We start from the raw sequence: 19585 nt of genomic DNA, 5'->3' as shown, positions 1-19585 counted from the left end.
ACAGAGTATGTCTTTATTCTGATTGGTGAAACGGCTTTATTTTCCTCAGAAAGTTAATTTTGGTAGGGTGTACCCAAAAAATCTGCCCAGCAACCGAGCTGACGAATACCTTATGAAAGTCTGCCTAGTGACAGAGAAATGATTGGAGTGATTATATGGTGAGGTGTTTCTTCAGTGCGCACATAGTTTACATGTATGTAGCTATATGGAAGGGTGGGTGAAGGGGGGCGGATTGTGCAAATCAATTTATTTTCAACGCAGTAATTACGACAGCACTTAGAACTATATTTATACAGTTTATATGCATTTACATGAACACTGCTACAGTGAGACCTCAAACAGTAACTTAAGTCTGTTAAACATTTTTTTTATTTATCCACATAATGTGCAATAGAATGTGACAGCACTGCTTCAGTTAGAAAATAGTTGTCATTGCAATATTAAGTACAAATGTTTTACATTTACATAATTTACACTCTCTTATGTTACTGCAGTGAAATAATTTTTACTGTCTTCCAGGAAAGACTTCCAAAGCACATGGCAAATGATTGATGCATGTATGCAATGATTTCAAGCTTAGAGGGTACCAGGGCTTCGAGAGGGTTTGAGGAACGAAAATGAAAACGGAAACCAAAAACGAACATTATTTTATGAGGGACAGAAATACTGTTTCCGCTCCTACCAGAACATTTTGAAAAAAATTTGGGTTCGAAGCCTTGGAGGGAATGATGCAATATTATTTTGACAAAACCGGCAATGCTTGGTCCCTTGGCGAGATACTTTCATCGAATACATAAGGGGTGGAGTGTGTCACCCTTCTGTTCACAGCCAAATGTCTGAGGTGCAGTCTCCACCAGGGTATCGTAGCTCGTGGGCAAGAGCAGGTCCATCGGGTTCCTTCCCAAAATCAACCAGGAAATCTGTGTTGAGCTTCAGGCCCCCCTTTGCTGTGTCCACGTCGATCTGCATCATCACAGAGCCCTCCCTGAGAAAGAGGAATGCAGGTATGAGAACACAGCGTCCACCAACAAGTTTCAAAGTCCAAGCACCATGAAACAAGTATCACTTCCATCAATTAGAAGATCATTTTGAATTTGTCAAGAGTCAAACACTCATTGGTATCACAAAATTCAGGACTGATCAGCTTTCTAGATATGTCTTGCTCTTATTGTTTCCAGGCTTGGACCTTTTAGCAGATATACTTAAAAAACCCAGGTTATTAATATTTATGCAAATTAAAAGTTACCAAGTTAGTTAAATTTATTGAACTGCTTCAATGACAATGTATATGTGGAGACTGCTGCAGGTGTGTTCAGATCATTTACATAAGCATAATCCTGATTGTGTTGTTATTGTGCATGAAACATAGGTAAGTGTCTGTCAGTAATTTTTCCTAAATATGTATAAGCTTTAGCTTAGACATTCATCTAAGCACCAAAATTCCTACATTCATTTAACAGGGCCTGGTCAGAAGTATAGAAGATATGCATCAAATACATCAAGTCACATCTGTCAGTTGTAAATACATTATGTAAATATGGGTTTTGTGTACAAAAATATATGTTATATTAGTATGACCATAATGGATGCACTTATTGTGACAAGTTGCTGTTCAACCTTCATGAAGTCAACAGACATGTTACAGTTACACCAGGTGTGCTCTCCCTCAACATTCTACATCTCTCACAAAATGCTTTTTGGCTTAATATGAATCCAATAGCCTACTGCAGATTGGTCAAGTTAACCCCTAATTTCAGAGTTAACTTAGCCCTGAAAAACATTCTGATCTAATGCACACATTCTACATGTGTTAAAGGTGTATTCAATAAATTATTTATGTGCACATGTATGAAAGGAAATAATATTAATTGATTCAAAGAAATCCTTTACAAGAGACAAAAGGGGGACTTACTTAATGAGATTGGGGTAGAACTGCTTGTCCCAGCCACTGTACAGAGAAGTGGTGACATACAACCTCTTGCCATCCAGGCTCAGCTGCAGCATCTGTGGGCTTCCCTGAATCCGCTTTCCCTGATGTGACACAAACATTTTACATTTTTATCTAATTTGGCTCACTCGGTGAAAACATGTGGTTAGCCCTAATTACTAACCCTCCCAACTCCACTGGGCAAAACTGAGCTATTCTTGACCTCAGTACTCCATCCAAGTACAGTTTATACATTTCAGGAGGTTGAATGGCACCCGCTGTTGTTTCTTTACCTTTATCACACAAGGTGGTGGCTGCTGGTCTAGCTCCTTATCTTCCAGGACTTTGACTGGACCATCATTCTGAATGCTACCTCCCAGAAACACCTTAGATACACAGACAAATGTGCTGCCATTACACAACAGATATCTGTTGATCCAAATTCTACAGAGCCACAATTGTGTCATAGAGACAACTGTTTAATACCTACTAGTTATTTTAACCTTAACACTCACCTTCATATAATTTATGTGTGAAACAAGTGTGACAGAATGTGTCGGATTTACAGATAATTTATTAAACCACAAACATAAAGTTACAGATACTTCTGACAAGGCAATAAGACAGTTGTGATCAATGAAACCTGACTTGCCTGTGGTTAGATAATGTATTTACTAAGATGACGTAATTTTCATGTTGTTATTTTAGCACAGTGATCTGCACAAAAGACTGCCGCCCACAAAAACAAATCTGATTAAACAGGGAAGCAACTGAGAAAACTGGATGATGGAGTTTGTATTGGTCCTCTTCCTCTCTACGCTCACCTGGCCCACTAGGCGTGGGTTCCTGGTATCTGTGATGTCATACTGCCGAATGTCACCGTGCAGCCAGTTACTGAAGTACAGGAAGCGGTCATCCAGGGAAATCAGTATATCTGTAATCAGACCTACAAGACAGACAGGGAGTTGCACTCTGATTCTGTCTGTGTGTCTCGATAAACATCAGGCATAATTAAAGAAATCAAGAGACAGTCCCACATGAACAATTTGCATCGCATTTCCTACACTTTTCTTCTTTTTTGGGGTGTTTTGCAGCAGTCTGTAGATCCTGAATATAATGTCAATGTGTGAATTTTTATCTTTGATACATTTCAAACACAGTGCAGTACCAACACAACCACAGTACAATACAAGCACACTCAGTGTTACATCATCTGAGAAAGAGTTGGCATTGTAAGAAAAGGGGAGCAGCAGAGAGCTAGTCATTCAAGTTGTAGACCTCCTTTTGAAGTAGTGTTCACCACTTCCCTCCACCAAGAGCTGCAGTTTGCCTATGCCACAGAATGTGAAAAGTAAGTGTCGTCTCTTTCGAATCTGTGTAAATACATCTTGAACTACTGTCCCTCATTACATTTACTAACCTATATTTGGTTCTGTTTGCAAGCTATCTATTTTACACCAGTGTCCACTCTGCACTTATCCCAAGCTATTTTTTCCCACACTTACTTGGCATCTGTGGCAGGACCCATCCTTCCACCTTCTTACTGGGAACACTGATGACCTTCTCCGCAGCCCAGTCCCCCTTCTGAGGAGAAAGACACACAGTGAAGGAACACATTGTTCAGGAGATGCTATGGAGGGAAGAGCAATTCAACCATCCTATTGCTTCATGTTTTTGTGAAGATGTAATATGACGTAGAACGAAAACAAAATGGAGAAGTGGAAATTGAGAAATGTTGCTGAAATGCTTAAGGAAAACTAAATTTGTGGGTTGTGCAAAAATCTCAGAGACTGATGAGAGGTTTATGAGAACTTTACCACCTGATACACTAACTGCATTTTTTTGTTGATTTTGCAAACGTAGCCCACCAGTGAGGCTTTTAAATTTGTTAAGAGAGCAAGGGAGCCTGTGGAATCAAAGATTAAGGACTGCTAAAATTAAGGTGGAAATACAGACACCCAATCGCCAGTCAAAAACCATTGTCACATTTTTGGAGACCTGTTCAAATGGTCTGCTTACCTTCCAGGATTTGTGCGGAATTTTTAATTTATTATTCCTTGGTCTTGTATTTTTCTTGTAGATTATGCTCTGTGATGTATGCATAATGGATGCCCTTGGATTTAACACTTCCTATACATCCTGTTAGAAAATGGTTTTCTGATATGCCTATATCAAATGGTTTTATTTCAGTCATTGTAACAACCTACCTGGGCAATACAACCAATATTCAGGTGTAATAATGCCTTGGAACTATGACCTTAGAGAATTCAACAAATATATCTCTTGGGATGTTAATTGGAACAACAAAATTTACCAGCAGAGTGTTCTTCATTTCTCTTTCATGATTATTCAGTAACTCAACTACCAGTTAGTCAAAGACAGATCCTTCTTGCTAGACTTACAGCAGCAAGAAGCTCTTGGTCCAATGTTGACTTCCCCCTTATCCTGGCAACAGTGGATGTTATTTTTTAGACATTATGTTGTTGATGATTCACTGCCAGAATTAATCATTGCTTCATTTCAGTGCTTAACTCATGGAAGGAGTTTGCTAAAGTGTCTGACTTGACTGGATTGTAATTTAATTAATGTAACTTTTATGTGATTGACCCTAGGGGTTGGTGGGTGGGTTTGGAGGGTTGGTTGTTCATTGGAGGTATTAACGCTTCAGTACACTGTATGAATCATCTTGTGCAATAAAGTAAAAATTTTAATCTCTGAAAAAACCATTGGTGGCCAACCATCACCTGAAGTCAATGCAGTGTGTCCCAGATATAGTCTGTAGTGCCTGATGCAACATGTAGTGTCAGTCTGTGGTAAGGGTATTTATGAAAGATTACTGGCAGACCCAGGTTGGTCAGGGTCTGCCAATCAGACCATCTTGAACAACCATCATGTTTATAGCCCCAGCATTTGGAAAAAAGAAGCTGTGAGATGTCCAGATGACACACAAATCTAATGAATGGATCCATCTAACCTGAGTCTTGTAGAAGCGGAAGACTGTGGCATTAAGTGCACAACCCACAAAGCCCTCTGAGGCTGCGGGGTCATGCAGGAATCGGATCTCCAAGGGAATGGCGCCTTCTTCTCCGAGATCCAGGGACTGTAGATGTTTGTGAGTGGTCCAGTCCCAAACATGGATGCATCGCCCATAGTGACCTGGAAACAAAATGTTACACATGGAATCTTATACTTCCACATGAGCACTAAAAGGCTCCATTCAAAGATACCCATACACCTACAAACATAAGCAAGAGACAGTGAATTATTGGATTAAGTGACAATGTCCAAGGCCACATATACATTTTGAGATTACAACAAATTTTCAAACACTGCACGTGAAATACACTGATGAGCTAAAACGTGACCACCTGTCAAATATGCTGATGGTCCTCAGTGTGCTGCCAAAACAGCGTTGACCCACCGAGGCATGGACACCCCTGAAGGTGTCCTGTGGTATCTGGCACCAAAGCATTAGCAGCAGATCCCTCAAGTCCTGTAAATTGCGAGGTGAAGCCGCCGTGGATCGGACTTGTCGGTCCAGCACATCCGGATTGAGCACAATCGGATTGAGATTTGGAGAATTTGGAGGCCAGGGCAACACCTTGAACACCTCATCATGTTCCTCAAACCATTCCCGAACAATGTGTGCAGCGTGGCTGGGCGCATTACCTGCTAAAAGAGGCCACTGCCATCAGGGAATAACACTGCCATAAAGGGGTGTACCTGGTCTGCAACGTTTAGGTAGGTGGCACGTGTCAAATTGACATCCACATGAATGGCCGGACCCAACGTTTCCCAGCAGAACATTGCCCAGAGCATCACACTCTCTCCACCAGCTTGTTTTCTTCCCACAGTGCATCCTGGTGCCATCGGTTCCCCAGGTAAATGGCGCACATATACACGGCCATCCACATGATCTAAAAGAACATGGGACTCATCGGACCAGGCAACCTTCTTCCACTGCTTCAAGGGTCCAGTTCTGACGCTCACGTGCCCATTGTAGGCGCTTTCAACGATGGACAGGGGTCATCATGGGTACTCTGACCGGTCCACGGCTACACAGCCCCATACGCAGCAAGGTGCGATGCACTGTGTTGTGACACATTCCTCCCGTAACCATCATTAAAATTTTCTGTGACTCGTGCCACAGTAGACCTTCTGTCAGTTTGGACCAGATGGGATAGCCTTCGTTGCCCTCGAGGATCGATGAGCCTTGGGCGCCCAACACCCTGTCGCCGGTTTGTGGTTTGTCCCTCCTCAGACCACTGTCGGTAGGTACTCACCACTGCTGACCGGGAGCACCCCACAAGCCTTGCCATTTCAGAGATGCTCTGACCCAGTCGTCTGGGCATAACAATTTAGCCCTTGTCAAAGTCATTCAGGTCTTTACTGCTGCCCATTTCTCCTGCATCCAACATGTTGACTACGAGAACTAATTGTTCGCTTACCATCTAATCTACTCAGACCTTGACATGTTGCCTTGTTTGGAGATGATCAACGTTATTTGGTTCACCTGTGAGTGGTCGTAATGTTTTGGCTCATCAGTGTATATCATCCATTTGTAGGCGAATCTGATACAATATTTTGACTTCTTCACCATTAATTCTCCTGTAAGGATGAGATACTCTTACTCATCAAATCAATAAGACTTATTTCTTGTGACCAAACATCATGTGTACAAACATAATACAATGTAAAATATAAAATTCCACAATACATTGTCATTGAATTCAAGGTCTACTTTAAATATAAATGTGTGCATGTGCAGTAAAAAGCCATTCCAAGAGGGACAGTTAAATTCAAATTCACAAATTCATTGTTCGGTAGTCTTCTGGATGTTGAAAGAGCTCTCGGTTTTCATTTCATGATAGAGGAATAAAAAGAACAAATAATGTACCATCCTGCCGAGTATTCACCCTCAGACACACCTGCTTTGACATCTTCAGGGTTGAAGCCATTTGCCAATGCCTTTGGAGCACCCCATTCTGTACTCATCATCACATTGTGTCGTGGCTGGTACCAGAAGTCATAGCCGAAAGGGGCAGCTTCACCTGGCAGCTCCCAGTTCCCAATAACCTCAAATGTTTCTCCATCCAACAAGATGAAGCCACCTTGGGCATAAACAATGAAATATAAAATGGATACACATATGTACAGATGCAAATATCCATAAAAATGTAAATATAAAACTAATGCAAAAATGCTAACAATAATGCAGACATGTGTAGTAATATAAAATCAATAAAGCATGAAAGAGTGTTTTGTGTATTCTAATACATTAGGCTCCATTATGAACTGGTGACCAAGAAAGAGGATATACAAAATATAAGAAAATGATCTACCTGTCTCTGTTTATTTATGCCCCTCTCTGAAGAAGAATAAATTATTCATTAACAATCTCTCAGAAATACCACAGCTGATGATAGCTTTAAATTCAGTCCAATCCAGAACTTCATCATATTATTTGTAAAAAGAAAAAAAAATAGAGATGTGTCTAATTTAAAAACTAATCCTCAAGGCAGGCTTGCGACACCTCTGCTATAATTATTCCTCACATTCTTGAAATTATCATTTTATTATCCATGAATAAGATGCCCCAGGTGTTGGCTCTGCTCTCACCCTTGCCATTGCCAGAGGGATCTCCCATTGTGCTGATCATGATCTGACCACTTCCCAGGCAGTGGGTAGTGTGCGGGTTAGCCAGGCCACACTTCCAGAAGAGCTCAGTCGGCTCCACAATCTGAAACAAGAACCAGAACAATGTGCTGGAGCAGTACTGGTAAATAATAAGACAGGTGAGATATGTGGAGAGCTACTCAAGGAATGTAGGGGTCTATCCAGTACTCAGGGAATACAAGGGTTTATCCAGTAAGGTTGTGCTTTGTTCTGAATTTTGTTTGCGGATGCTCGTCATTAACATCTGCCAACATCAAACTAGCAAAACTGTCTAAATAACTGAAAAAAAACATTGGATGCAGAGGAAAAACTACCTTGTGCAGGCGAGGGGCACGGGGGTCTGTGCCCACATCTACCACGTAGATCCGAGAGGAAATGAGGGAGGGCAAGATCAGGCGGTTACGCTTCTTGGAGGCATCATTGAAGCAGCTGCTACAGGCATTCCATCCAGAGTGGTGCAGCTCATCCTTCAGGTTGGGCATGGGCAACCGGTGGATCACCTGACCAGGCACACCCCAACTCAGCAACCTCAGATTCATGCACAATAGTAATGGCTTCTGTGTAGTATGGCTCAACGGTGCCTCACACAGATACACTGTACATTCTTCAGGCTACTTGTTTTCTCTGCTGATATGCGCAGATCAGTGCAAGAATACTAAAATATAGAGTGAGCAAGCCCTCCCTTTTATTGACAAATAAAATGTGACTACTGATATGGAGGAGGATGTCATGTTATTCCTTTGATGTGTTCACTACAGTTCACCACCAAGGGGCGCTGCATGTTAACGTTAACTGTTTTATAAAGGGCACTTTTTTGTTAATTTTTGGATTGTTTGTTTTCCTTATTTTTATTTTTCTTTCTGTTAAAGAAAAAAAATACAATCTGAGCACACTGAGCCCTTCAAGATCTGAGAATATCCTTTGCTTTCCTGCACATGTATGCCTCTATAAATGCCACATACTGCATATCCACTGAATTGAAGGAAAATACATGGAATAGTCAAGGTCGGTATAGAGGTTACCTTGCAATAGTTGGTTGACTTAGGGTCCACATCTACGGTAGCAAGGTAATCAGGTTTCTGGATGTCGGTGTTGCGGTAAATGCAGGGCACATACACAATCTCCTCATGAGGCCCTTTGAACCCGGTACAGAATAAAACAGCATAAGCATCTCCACAGTGCTCTGTCCAACACAACAGTTACTCTAAAGGCATCGCAGTGGCGAACATTCAAACAGCGCTGCTGTCTTCTCTACCCTCGTACTTTTGGGCATATTTGGACGCCACTGTTGCAAAGCTTATCCAAAGGACACAACAGGTGTCCTAGTGGATGTTCCACTCACCCTTCATGGCATCGAGGGGACTTTTGTACCCAGGTCCACAGCCTCCGCACTTCGCTGTTGGAGGAAGACACACATGAAGAGTTTTTGCAAAGCAATCTACAGCTGGGAGAGACATAATACCAGGACAGTCCTGACACTGATGAGAAGCATGGGCTTTTGGCATCCATTAGGCCTCAAACCTATCCTAAGTAGGGACATCATCAGAATTAGGCTTGGAGGTTTTCCTACAGATAGTTACACCAACTTAATTGCCACTTTTTCCATTCTTTTTGTTAAGAAGGGCCATTAGGGCAACAGCTCTGGCACCCCCTTGTGACACTTTCTGTGAGGCAGATGAATATCGCTATAGCATTCTTATTATCTCTATCAACACTCCAGCAATTACATTGGCCAAAGGCATGCCCATCATGCAACACCCCTTAATCCTCAGCCTATCAACACTTTGATCCACTGGTACTGTACAGAGCTAATTGTAGCACATCCACTCGTGTGCACCCTGTGGAAGAAGAACAAGTGCCTGTAGCTATACCCCAATTTGTTAGACATGTCCAATCCTGTAGCTGGACCTCCATAACTCCTTTCTGACTGTTTATTTGTGCATACATTTTAAGAGCCTCAAGATGTATTATTGCTGGCTGTGTAAGTTATTTGATCCATTGTTAATTTATATATATATATATATATATATATATATATATATATATATATATATATATATTATATATATATTTATATATATATATATATAACAGCAGTGCTATGTTCTCCTTTCTTGCAGAACCACAGTAAAACGCAGGTTAAAGTTCAATCAGTCACATGTGTGGTTGCAAGTGTATTTTGTGTGATGGACAGTGCTTTTTTTAAACTTACGTGATCCTCTCTTGTTCTGATTGGACAACCTGTATTATTTGCAACCTATATTAATTGCCAGCACTTAAACATTCCAATTTATGGTACTTCAACATTTCCCACCAATCTCTCTCTCTCAACTTATGCTTGCTGAGATTTGATTGAAGAGGTTTGACTAAGAACCATATCTATGTTTTAATAAAAGGGTACAAGAGTTACATTACATTATCGTCTTTTAGTCGACACTCTTATCTAGAGCTACTTACAATGTTATCCATTCATACAGCTTGGACATTTACTGAGGCAGTTGTGGGTTAAGTACCTTGCCCAAGGGTACTACAGCAGTGCCTCAGCAGGGAACCAAGCCAGCAAACAAACCAAACCAGCAAATCAAGAAGCCTCAGATTTCAAGGAGTGACTGTTTTATTTGCTTTTTGTGAGAGCATAGTATTAATGACTATCATCCACTTTCAGCAAAAAACAGACTGAGACTGCTGAGGTCTTCTGGCAGCATGGAAGGCTACAGACATGGAATGTGACATAGACTTCCTTCAAATGGAGGAGGATAATCTTGCACAACCTTGGCTTTGGGAAATGAATTTAACATATTGAGAAACATATCCAGAGCAGCAAAAGGACAGCCAGCGGAGATTCTTCAAATGTGATTTTTTTAAGGGCAAGCCAAAACCTTCTGACAACTCTTCTGACAACTAAATCAAATCGGTTGAATCCCAACTGTTCTTTAATTAGATGCTTGTGCATGTTATCTGTAATTAGTATGAGTAAACACCCCAACATTCCCATATAAGAACATTCTGACTTTTGAGTTGCAGGTATAGCCCATGCTAATGAAAATGAAAAAAGGAAGATATTTTCTCTGAATCAGAGATGAAAACAATCCTGACAGAGGTGGATGCAAAAAAAAAATCATAATGTGTGCAGTGGAGTCTCTGGAGTGTAGTGTTTAAAGGTAGTCTATAAAGGTGTTTTAGGTTATGAAATTTTATTTTGAGCATTTAACTTATGGATTTAGTCATAAAAACATAACAACTTCATTACAGTCCCCACTATAATATTTTATTGCAGACAGCCATAGTCAATTAAGACATGAAAGGAATGAAATCACTTTTGGACTTTAACCCTGCCACTTCCCATATATTATTGTCCTGTCGTGCGGTTTAATTTAACTTCAACTTCAACTTCATCTCTGATCATTTTGTACCATGACCATGACTCTGGTTTTTAGTAAATGGCATGAGCGAGACAGTAATAACAAAGTGAAAAGGCACAGAGCCTTTATTGTATCATAAGTATTAGCAAGGCTACACAGCCCTGCATAGGGCTTGAATACTGTTATGCTCACACTCACTGGTGTGGGCGTTGTTAGCCTGGCCTGGACTTGAATGGAAACACTTATGTTCTATTGTGTTGGAAGTCTATCTGGATAAGAGCGTTTGCTAAATTAATTTAATGTAACATAATCTAATTGTTAGTTAACTGCAACCTGTGGGCCATGCGAAAACTGTAAAAAAGAAAAATAGAAAAGAAAAAACACCTGACATTTGGCTGACAATCTAGCTACAGTAGGTACGTAACTAATTAAAAGTTGCTATCTACATAATGTTAGGGGTGGGCAAATCTGAACTTCTTTCCAAAATCTCTTATAAGACTAGTGGATTCCATGGCCATTTTAGCTGCTGAACACGAATCCACCAAGTTCTTGGATCTAAAATATATTCTTGAAATGGTTCAGTGGACTTTTTAAAAATGGTGGCAAAAAATTGACTTTTTTCAGGAAATTTCTTTACAAATTTACCACTGTTCCTTGTAATACATCTTTTTAAAGGAATTAGAACAATTCAAGCATGTCTATTGCCTGAAATGTTTAAAAAGTGGGTAATTTCATTTGAATATGCTACAGAAAAGCAGGATTTGCAACAAAATTATCACATTGTCAGTGCATTCATCAATAGTATCATAATCATAATATCATTTGCGATATTGTCCTCTGGCTTCAAAGCATTTCTTACAGAAGTTCCTCCATACTGAATTTCAACATCTTGAACTTTCCCTCTGCTGTTTTGACACGTCTCATCTGTCGAATGTCTGGGGCAATCGTTAGTCTTAGATAGGAAATTTCAGCTAAAAGCTGCTTCTCACTCAGTTTAGACAAATTATCCAAATTGTTTGGTGTCATGGGACCACCATGGCTTTTACAACTCTCCAGAACAGTCAATGTTTTGTTAGCTTTCTTCTTCTTCAGATCTTCCTTCTTGTGTAGTGCCAATTTCTTTGTAGAACGTACTGTAGCAAGAAAGTCAGCCTCTAGCTTCTTTACTTGCTAGTTAATAGTTTTGCAGAAATTTTGATTTTTAAAATTTAATTGTTCAATATTTTTACGTGACCATTTACCAACACCCCTCATCTTTCTGATTTGTTCATATTTGAATACAGGCAAAATGACACATTACAAGCAATGGGTGTGGGACTTCTGATGCCTTTGTCAAAACAAGTCTTCTGTGTGGACATGGTTATGCTGAAATAATGAAAAAAAAAAAAACATTAAAATTTCATTGTTTTTATCTTGATGGCAATATGAATGCTCCAATTGCTTTGATTCCTTCATTTTTTAATTCAGCAACCTTGAAAATCTATAAAAAGATATATTGCATATTTCCTTAAAAAAACATGAATTTTTGGCCGCCATTTTGAAAAAGTCCACTGAACCAGTTAAAAAAAATCATTTTAGGGCAAAAATCTTGATTGATTTGTGTTCAGCAGCCAAAATGGCCATAAAAAACCACGTCTTGAAAAAAGTTCAGATTTGCCCACCCCTAATAATGTTAGACAGTTGCTTGTCTTGAGAGCTTAAGGTAGAAGAATAGTTACTCTATTCATCATGCCCTGTTATTTTTTAGTTACACATTATTCTGAGCATTACCCTTAAATACTATAAAGGCTCCCCATTTAATTCTCAGCAGGACACGACTCACAAACATGCTTCTTTTCTTCAAGAATTAATGGTAAACACTCAATCGATTCAAATCTAAGTTAAAATATCCATTGGATATTTCTTTTATACCTTCAAAGATTACAGTACATTACATTTCATTATATTTGCTTGACAGATGATCTTATCCAGAGCAACCTGTTTTACATGTTATTCATTTATACAGCTGGATACTAACCAAGGCAATTTTTTGCCCAATGGCAAAACAGCAGCCTATCAAAGAATCCACCCAGAAACATTTGGGTTATGAGCCCTGTTCCTTACCAGTAGTTGTTCTGGTGAAGAAACACAGTTAAAATTAACATGGGAATAAAACATTCTGTGGCCTCTTTAATTTGTTTTACATTACTACCACCCCCCCTCTCTCTCACTCACACACACACACACACACACATTCCCTTTCCTCTCACTCTTTGGCCTGGTATGTACTCTGGCTCCTTTACAAGATTCTTTTTATCATGTAAGTGGACAACACTCCAGCATTGGCCTTACACTGCCAAGCAACGGCTGCTCAGTTAACCCTTACATCAACTGACCCACTGGCTCACACGTCATCACCATTAAACTCTAACTCAAGGTCAATTCACAACTTTTACATTTAAACCTCTCTTCACTGCTCTCAATATTAGACTACTTTGGTAATAGAGTGCAAATGTACAGTCTGTACCTAATACAAGTTGTGTATTTCAAATTCGATATGTAAAGCAAAAGAGTTTATTGCTATCACTTTATTGTGCGCACAACAGGGTCGTATGAAATCAGACCCTTCATAATTCATCGTTAATTTCGTAAATCAGTTTGTCTCCTGGAATCAAATGAGGTTTTGCGCATAGTCGTCGTCGTCCCACTCCGTTGGGGAAGGTTCCACACCTTCCACAATGTTATAACTGACCATTAAAGCTTGAAGTCTATTGTAACAAACTAGAAATGCTGAATGGAGAGCTGGGGTGCCAGGTAAGTCGTCTGGAGTGGAGCAAGGTGTGACAATTAACGGCTTTCTCATTCGTAATATAAGTGACAGCCAAGAAACCGACACGGATTTTACTAAACGTTAAAGTAAAAAAAAAAAAAGTTTATGCCATTATTTTCAATAGGCTTTGAACAAGAATAATGATATACTTGGATTTTATTACTAGGCCACCTGTTTGAAAGACACCCCAAGAACTAGCGGTTTCAAGTGCAAAGCATAGCTGAGTACAAACCGAACACAAAAATCAAAGCGAGCAAGCACAGAACAACCAACAGCACGCAGCAGTATTTTCTACTAGATAAAATCGCATAGTTTGTGATCTGCCTATTTGTCTACCCATCTAACTATTTGTAATCTACCTATTTGCAATCTATTTATTTAACTACTTGTTTATTGGACAAGTGTGTTATACACCAGAAATGACTACGATCGGTTTTTAAGGTGACGCACGACACTAATGCAATGTTATGTATCCTTCAAAGAAACCTGTGTCTAAAGCTGAGTAGTTTATACAACCAAATTTATTTTTATTCGTTAAATCATGCGCAGTGCCAAGCGTTCAGGCCGCAAAGAAGACTCAACAAAACACCATGCCGTTTTATTAAAATTCGTTTTCTATTAACGCTGTGTTAAAATATTTTTAAGTGCAAAAGAGTTAACAGTTGCAGAACAGATAGGATACGTACCCATTTCGCGCAAAAATGGTAGACCTTAGCAATTCGTGTAAAGTTACGTTCCTCCGGTGTTTCTCAGTGGCTGCCAAAGCTATCTTCAATACGGTTATTCAGCTAGTTATATGAAAAGGCGAGGGGCAGGCGAAGTGCGGGGAGTGGGGGGCGCTGCGAATGGGGTGAGGTTTTTTTTTTTTGGCCGTGAAACCCGTCCTGTAGCACGTAGAATTTCACATATCTAAATAAACCATAAGGTTTCTTCCTTGATGAATGTATAAACTGTATTGCTGGGTAAAGCTTTGAAAGCATTAAACAAGCCTCTGCATTTTGAACGGGCATTTTACGGTCGTGTTAATAATTGTTAGGGATATAAACATTAACCCAGAACCACAGCTTAGTTTGCCATTCCAGTCGCAGCACTTGAAACCTGATTATGCTTTTTGGAAAACATTTAGTTTAACTCAAATTTGATTATCAGTTTTGATAGGCCAAGGACAATGTTTGCCATTCACACGCCCAAATGTGAGGACAAAAAAAAAAATCAAGCTCCATCTGTTTAAATCATTGGAGAGTAAAGTAGGTTAAGCTTCTTGTACTGTGCAATAGCTTTTTCCAGTGTAAAACATTAGAGTGGCAAACCACACTGACTGATCTAATGAGAACTTTGATAATTTTATTACCATCACTACATTCAAACCAATCGGGTGAAATCTGCTAGGAACACCCACCTAGTATTATGCCCTGTAATAACATGTTTCATATTTTTTTAATTGTGCCATACTGTACCTCCATCCCCAGTAGCTAAAGCAGTTACATGGAGAAAGGGTCTGTGTCTGAAAACATGTCTGAATACATGCCAGCAGCCCTGACATTGCACATTTGGACCATTTGAAATGATTTATTAAACATGGGAGTCTGACCAAGTTTGATGTTGTTTCTTTGGGGCGGGTAGGACTCTGTTGAAATAGTACAGCTGTTCCTGTTTGATAGCTGTAACATTTTTTTCTAGTGCTGGGTCATGACTTTGAGATGGTATAGATCATTGCAACATTCATCCCAATTCCATCAAAACCTTCACTCAAGAGAAAAGATGCTGCAGATGTGGACCATGGTATTATTGAGTATGTTTTTGGTCTTCAAGATAAATAACTTCAAACTAGAAAACACACTGCTTTTGTAAAAGAGCGAGTATTGTGAGAGTCCTGTTAAATTTCAAATAATATCATAGCCTAGATTTTGACCAAGGATGGAAAATTTCTAAAAACATTTTACTTAAATCTGAGGCCTCTTTTCTAAATAAAATTCAAGATTGTTTTAAAGATAAGGCATGGATACACAAGTAGATTTTTTGCTAGCATAACAAATTAGCTGTGCCTCCCCCCTACAAAAAAATTTGACAAACAGCAGCTATATGGCAAATTTTACACTACTATACAATACAATACACTACTAGTCACACAGAGCATTACAGTGAGGTGGGCACCAAAAGAGAGGCACAATTTTACTAATGTCAGCCAAGGAACTTGCAGACATCCTGACAAACAGCAGGGTAGCCAAGAGCAGTGAGACAAGAAAACTGTGGTCAAATGCCAGATAAAACTAACAAAAATATCAAAAGAATTATAGTTACTGGCAGTTTGTTCTCATGGGTTGCCCTGCACAAAATGTAAGATTTAACATGAAAAAGAAAATGAATTAGGTGAGTCCCATTGTGGAGAAAATGCTTTCCTTTAAATATCTGCTTAAGGGTGTTCCTCAATGCTCTGCACTCAGCTGGGTCAGCCCCCTCCTCTTCTCTCTTTACATGCAATCTCTTGACTCTGTTATCTCCTCCCATGGCTTTTCATACCAGTTCTATGCTGATGAGTTGACTCTTCCTGTTTTTCCCACCAACTGACACACACGTCTCTGCGCATGTCTCAGGTTGTCTGAAGAACAGTAGATGGTAGACCACCGCCTAAAGCTTAACCTGGCTAAGACTAAGATGCTTTACATTCCATTCAGGCCCTCTCAAGACCTCTCCCTCAGCCTAAACTGTACACACCTTTTCACCAATAGCGCTGTCAAAAGCCTTGGCATAATGCTTGATAGCTAATTGTCCTTTTCCTGCCAGGTTGCAGCAGTGAGTTGGGGGTGCAGATTTTTTTTTTTTTTTTTACAACATCCAAAGGATCCCTCCCTACCTCACTATGTATTTACATTTACATTTTACATTTATTTATTTGGCAGATGCTTTTAACCAAAGCGACTTACAAGTAAGGCAGAGTCCAACACAAGCAAAAACAAGTGTGCATTAAACCATTAAATTTGACTTGTTTAAGGAAAACAAAGTTTAGGACATGAGAAATTGCTTTATGTGATAGTTTTTCCTGTATTCAAATGAACACAGATGAGCTGTGTCTTCAGATGTTTCTTAAAAATAGCGAGGGACTGGGAAGAATGGATAAAGTGTGGAAGTTGGGGGACAACGGCAGAGAAAGTTCTGGATAATGATTTTGTGCTGTGATGTGACAGAACCACCAGACGCCAATGTATTCTACATAGCTCCTAGTTCAGGGCCTGGTCCTCCACATCTGGACTACTATAATCCCCTCTCTGCTCGTCAACTTCAACTTCAGTCTACAATCTCCCTAAACATAGTCGTTACACCCTTCCTTACCTCACTTCATTTTCTTCCTGTTATTACTCATGGTAAGTTCAAAACCTTCGTGGTGGCATACAGGACAGTGAATGGGACAGCCTCTCATATTTACAATCAGTCTTCAAACCATGTATACCGGCCAGATCCCTACACTCTGCAACCATTTCGCAACTGAATGTCCCATCCCGACGGGGTTGCTCCTCTCAGACACAAATCTTGTCTGCACTGATCTCCCAGCGGTGGAATGAACTGCCCATGGAGGTCAGGACAGCGGAATCCCGGGCCATCTTCTGCTGCAGACAGAAGACTGCATCCTGGTTCCACCTCAACCCGCACCCCCAACATCTGATACTTATATTACTTCCTGATTGTTTCATGTGTAGTATTGCAATGTGTTGGATTCTGTGATCTATTGACCGTGATATACGGTAGTGTGTGTACTTGGTTTCCCTTAATTTCTAGGCTGCCTAGATAGGTTGCACAAGTTAACTTTTGGTAGAGCTTGAATAGAGTTATGCTCACACTCCATGGTCTGGGACTGTTGTTAGCCTGATCTGACACTATTGCTCATTCAACTTCAATGGACACATTTTTGTTCTTTTGTGCTGGATTTTGTCACCCTGGATAAGAGTGTCTGCTAGATGAATGTAATGTAATGTACTGTAATGTAAATTATTTCATATCTGCGTGTCTGTTGTGCACTTGCTTCTGTGTCACACACCCAGCAATTTGAGCATGCATACCTCTCCATTCAGACTGAATAACTAGAAACATGTATTATCTCAAAGCCTTTCATGGACAGCAGGGAAAGGTAGGCATGCAATTGAATAGTGCCTGTATATATCTTATTATAGCAATACACAGTGTACAAGACATTCAGAATTTTACTATATCTACACAACTTGCTCCCCTCCTGACAGCAGAGGGTGTTCTTTTGAATATTTTCCCAAAAAAGTGCACTGAAATAGTCATGTTTTCTGTGCAGTCTTTGTGCAGCAGGAGAACTGAGTACTCTCTCCTCATCTTTTTGACCCTTTATCATATGAGCATGCCACATCTTATCTGTGTCATGCAAAAAAATCACTTGTGTATTACAGCACTTTTTTGTTTATACACATAATGCTTTATTCATAACAAAGAGACCACAATTTACTGATGACAGTTGAAATAAGGCAAATAAAACTGGGAGCTTGTGATAAAATACATTCCTTAAGCAATCCATTTTGGCATCCTGTTTAGTTTACTGAACTCTGGTTGAACTCTACAGACTCCACCATTTTTGCACTCAAATTGGCATTGCTTTTTAACAGCTCTGGCCTGACATTTTCTGTGTTGGCAATTTCACCAAAGTTCACCAAACTTCGCCAAAGATTAAGTGAGCTACAGAGCTTAAACACCATAAATAGCACCAACCCACCTCCCAGCTTTACATTAAAATTATTGTTGCTTTTTCTGAATCAAGATCAGTGCTTTGGAGCAATACTTGACATTGATGATGCTGTTGCTACCATAAGAATGGAGTCTAGACAGGACCTGAGTTGAGTGGATGATTCATCTACTCTGTGCTAGCTATACCCATGTCATCATCATCTGGATATAAGTCACTGCCACTTCCACTGGCATTAGTGATTGAATCAAACAAGCAAGGTCCTCCTGTCTCTTATGCTTCCTCTGCCCCTTTATGAGAGACTTTTGGGAATCGCCATTGGTATATATGACTCCTCATACTGTATTTACCACCGGAGCACCCATGAATGGCATGGATCCTCTTGAACATCCCCTTTGCATTACAAGTTACACAGTGCTGCGCAATGGACTGGGTGCTCATTGGAGGATAGGTGTCAGGTGGATTAAGAGTTCCACCTGGAATATAGCTGAGCTATTCCTTTCAGATTTGAAGAGTCTGGGGATTCCCATTAGAAAATGTATTTTCCATGCCCAGGCTCTTTAAATGATGGGAACGGCACAACCCAGGTTTACCCAAGCAGAGACTGAGGCCAGGCCAACATTAACAAGTTTACAAATATTAATACAGATTCACATAAAACAGGCACTTGCTTGGACTGCCTGCATATATAGAGGGGTCAGAGGGGTCATTGTTGTTTTGTTTGCCTTCTTCCTCCTATTTTGCTGCTCCCATTGTCTTCCCTTCTAAAATGTTGTCGTGCTAACAGTTTACAAATGTTTAGCAAAGGAATATGATGCCAATCATATAATAAGCATTTTCAGAGTCCGTTGTCTAATCAGATCTTATGGTTATGTCAAATCAGCACCAGACAGCAATTCGCATGTGAATGCAGTAAAGGGATTAGTCGTTGTCCCATGCAAACCAGGAAGCACAGGAAATGTAAACACACACTGAAACCAGTACAGACAGGCACATGCAGAAATCACACGGAAACTAGGAAACACAGCAAACCATATACATATGGTGACGAATAAGTGAAAAAAATTATGTTAAATTATTAAAATTGTGCAGAATTTCTACATGAAACTAAT

At 39.9% G+C, this 19585-nt stretch overlaps 1 protein-coding gene across 1 annotated transcript; it reads right to left on the bottom strand.

Moving 5' to 3' along the window:
- Window positions 1-462: 462 nt before the first annotated feature.
- On the bottom strand, window positions 463-14771 carry selenbp1 (selenium binding protein 1). Its single transcript, XM_036539056.1, has 12 exons — window positions 14461-14771; window positions 8946-8999; window positions 8626-8738; window positions 7918-8103; window positions 7547-7667; window positions 6856-7038; window positions 4902-5083; window positions 3433-3511; window positions 2752-2873; window positions 2221-2313; window positions 1913-2031; window positions 463-985 (listed from the first exon to the last, which is right to left on the bottom strand). The coding sequence occupies exons 1-12, from the start codon at window positions 14462-14464 to the stop codon at window positions 823-825; spliced, it is 1419 nt and encodes a 472-aa protein (XP_036394949.1). The 5' UTR covers window positions 14465-14771; the 3' UTR covers window positions 463-822.
- Between the last annotated feature and the right edge of the window lie 4814 nt (window positions 14772-19585).

The sequence above is a fragment of the Megalops cyprinoides genome, chromosome 10 (assembly GCF_013368585.1).
Source record: "Megalops cyprinoides isolate fMegCyp1 chromosome 10, fMegCyp1.pri, whole genome shotgun sequence".
In the NCBI taxonomy this organism is placed as follows: domain Eukaryota; kingdom Metazoa; phylum Chordata; class Actinopteri; order Elopiformes; family Megalopidae; genus Megalops; species Megalops cyprinoides.
This window is presented reverse-complemented; position numbering and strand designations above follow the sequence as displayed.

Excerpts from the sequence above, each read along its gene's own strand:
- selenbp1 (XM_036539056.1), bottom strand. Across the intron at positions 7,039-7,546 it reads TCCCTCTGGCAATGGCAAGG|GTGGCTTCATCTTGTTGGAT; the intron begins GTGAGAGCAGAG and ends TTTATGCCCAAG. Across the intron at positions 986-1,912 it reads TTCTACCCCAATCTCATTAA|GGAGGGCTCTGTGATGATGC; the intron begins GTAAGTCCCCCT and ends CCTCTTTCTCAG.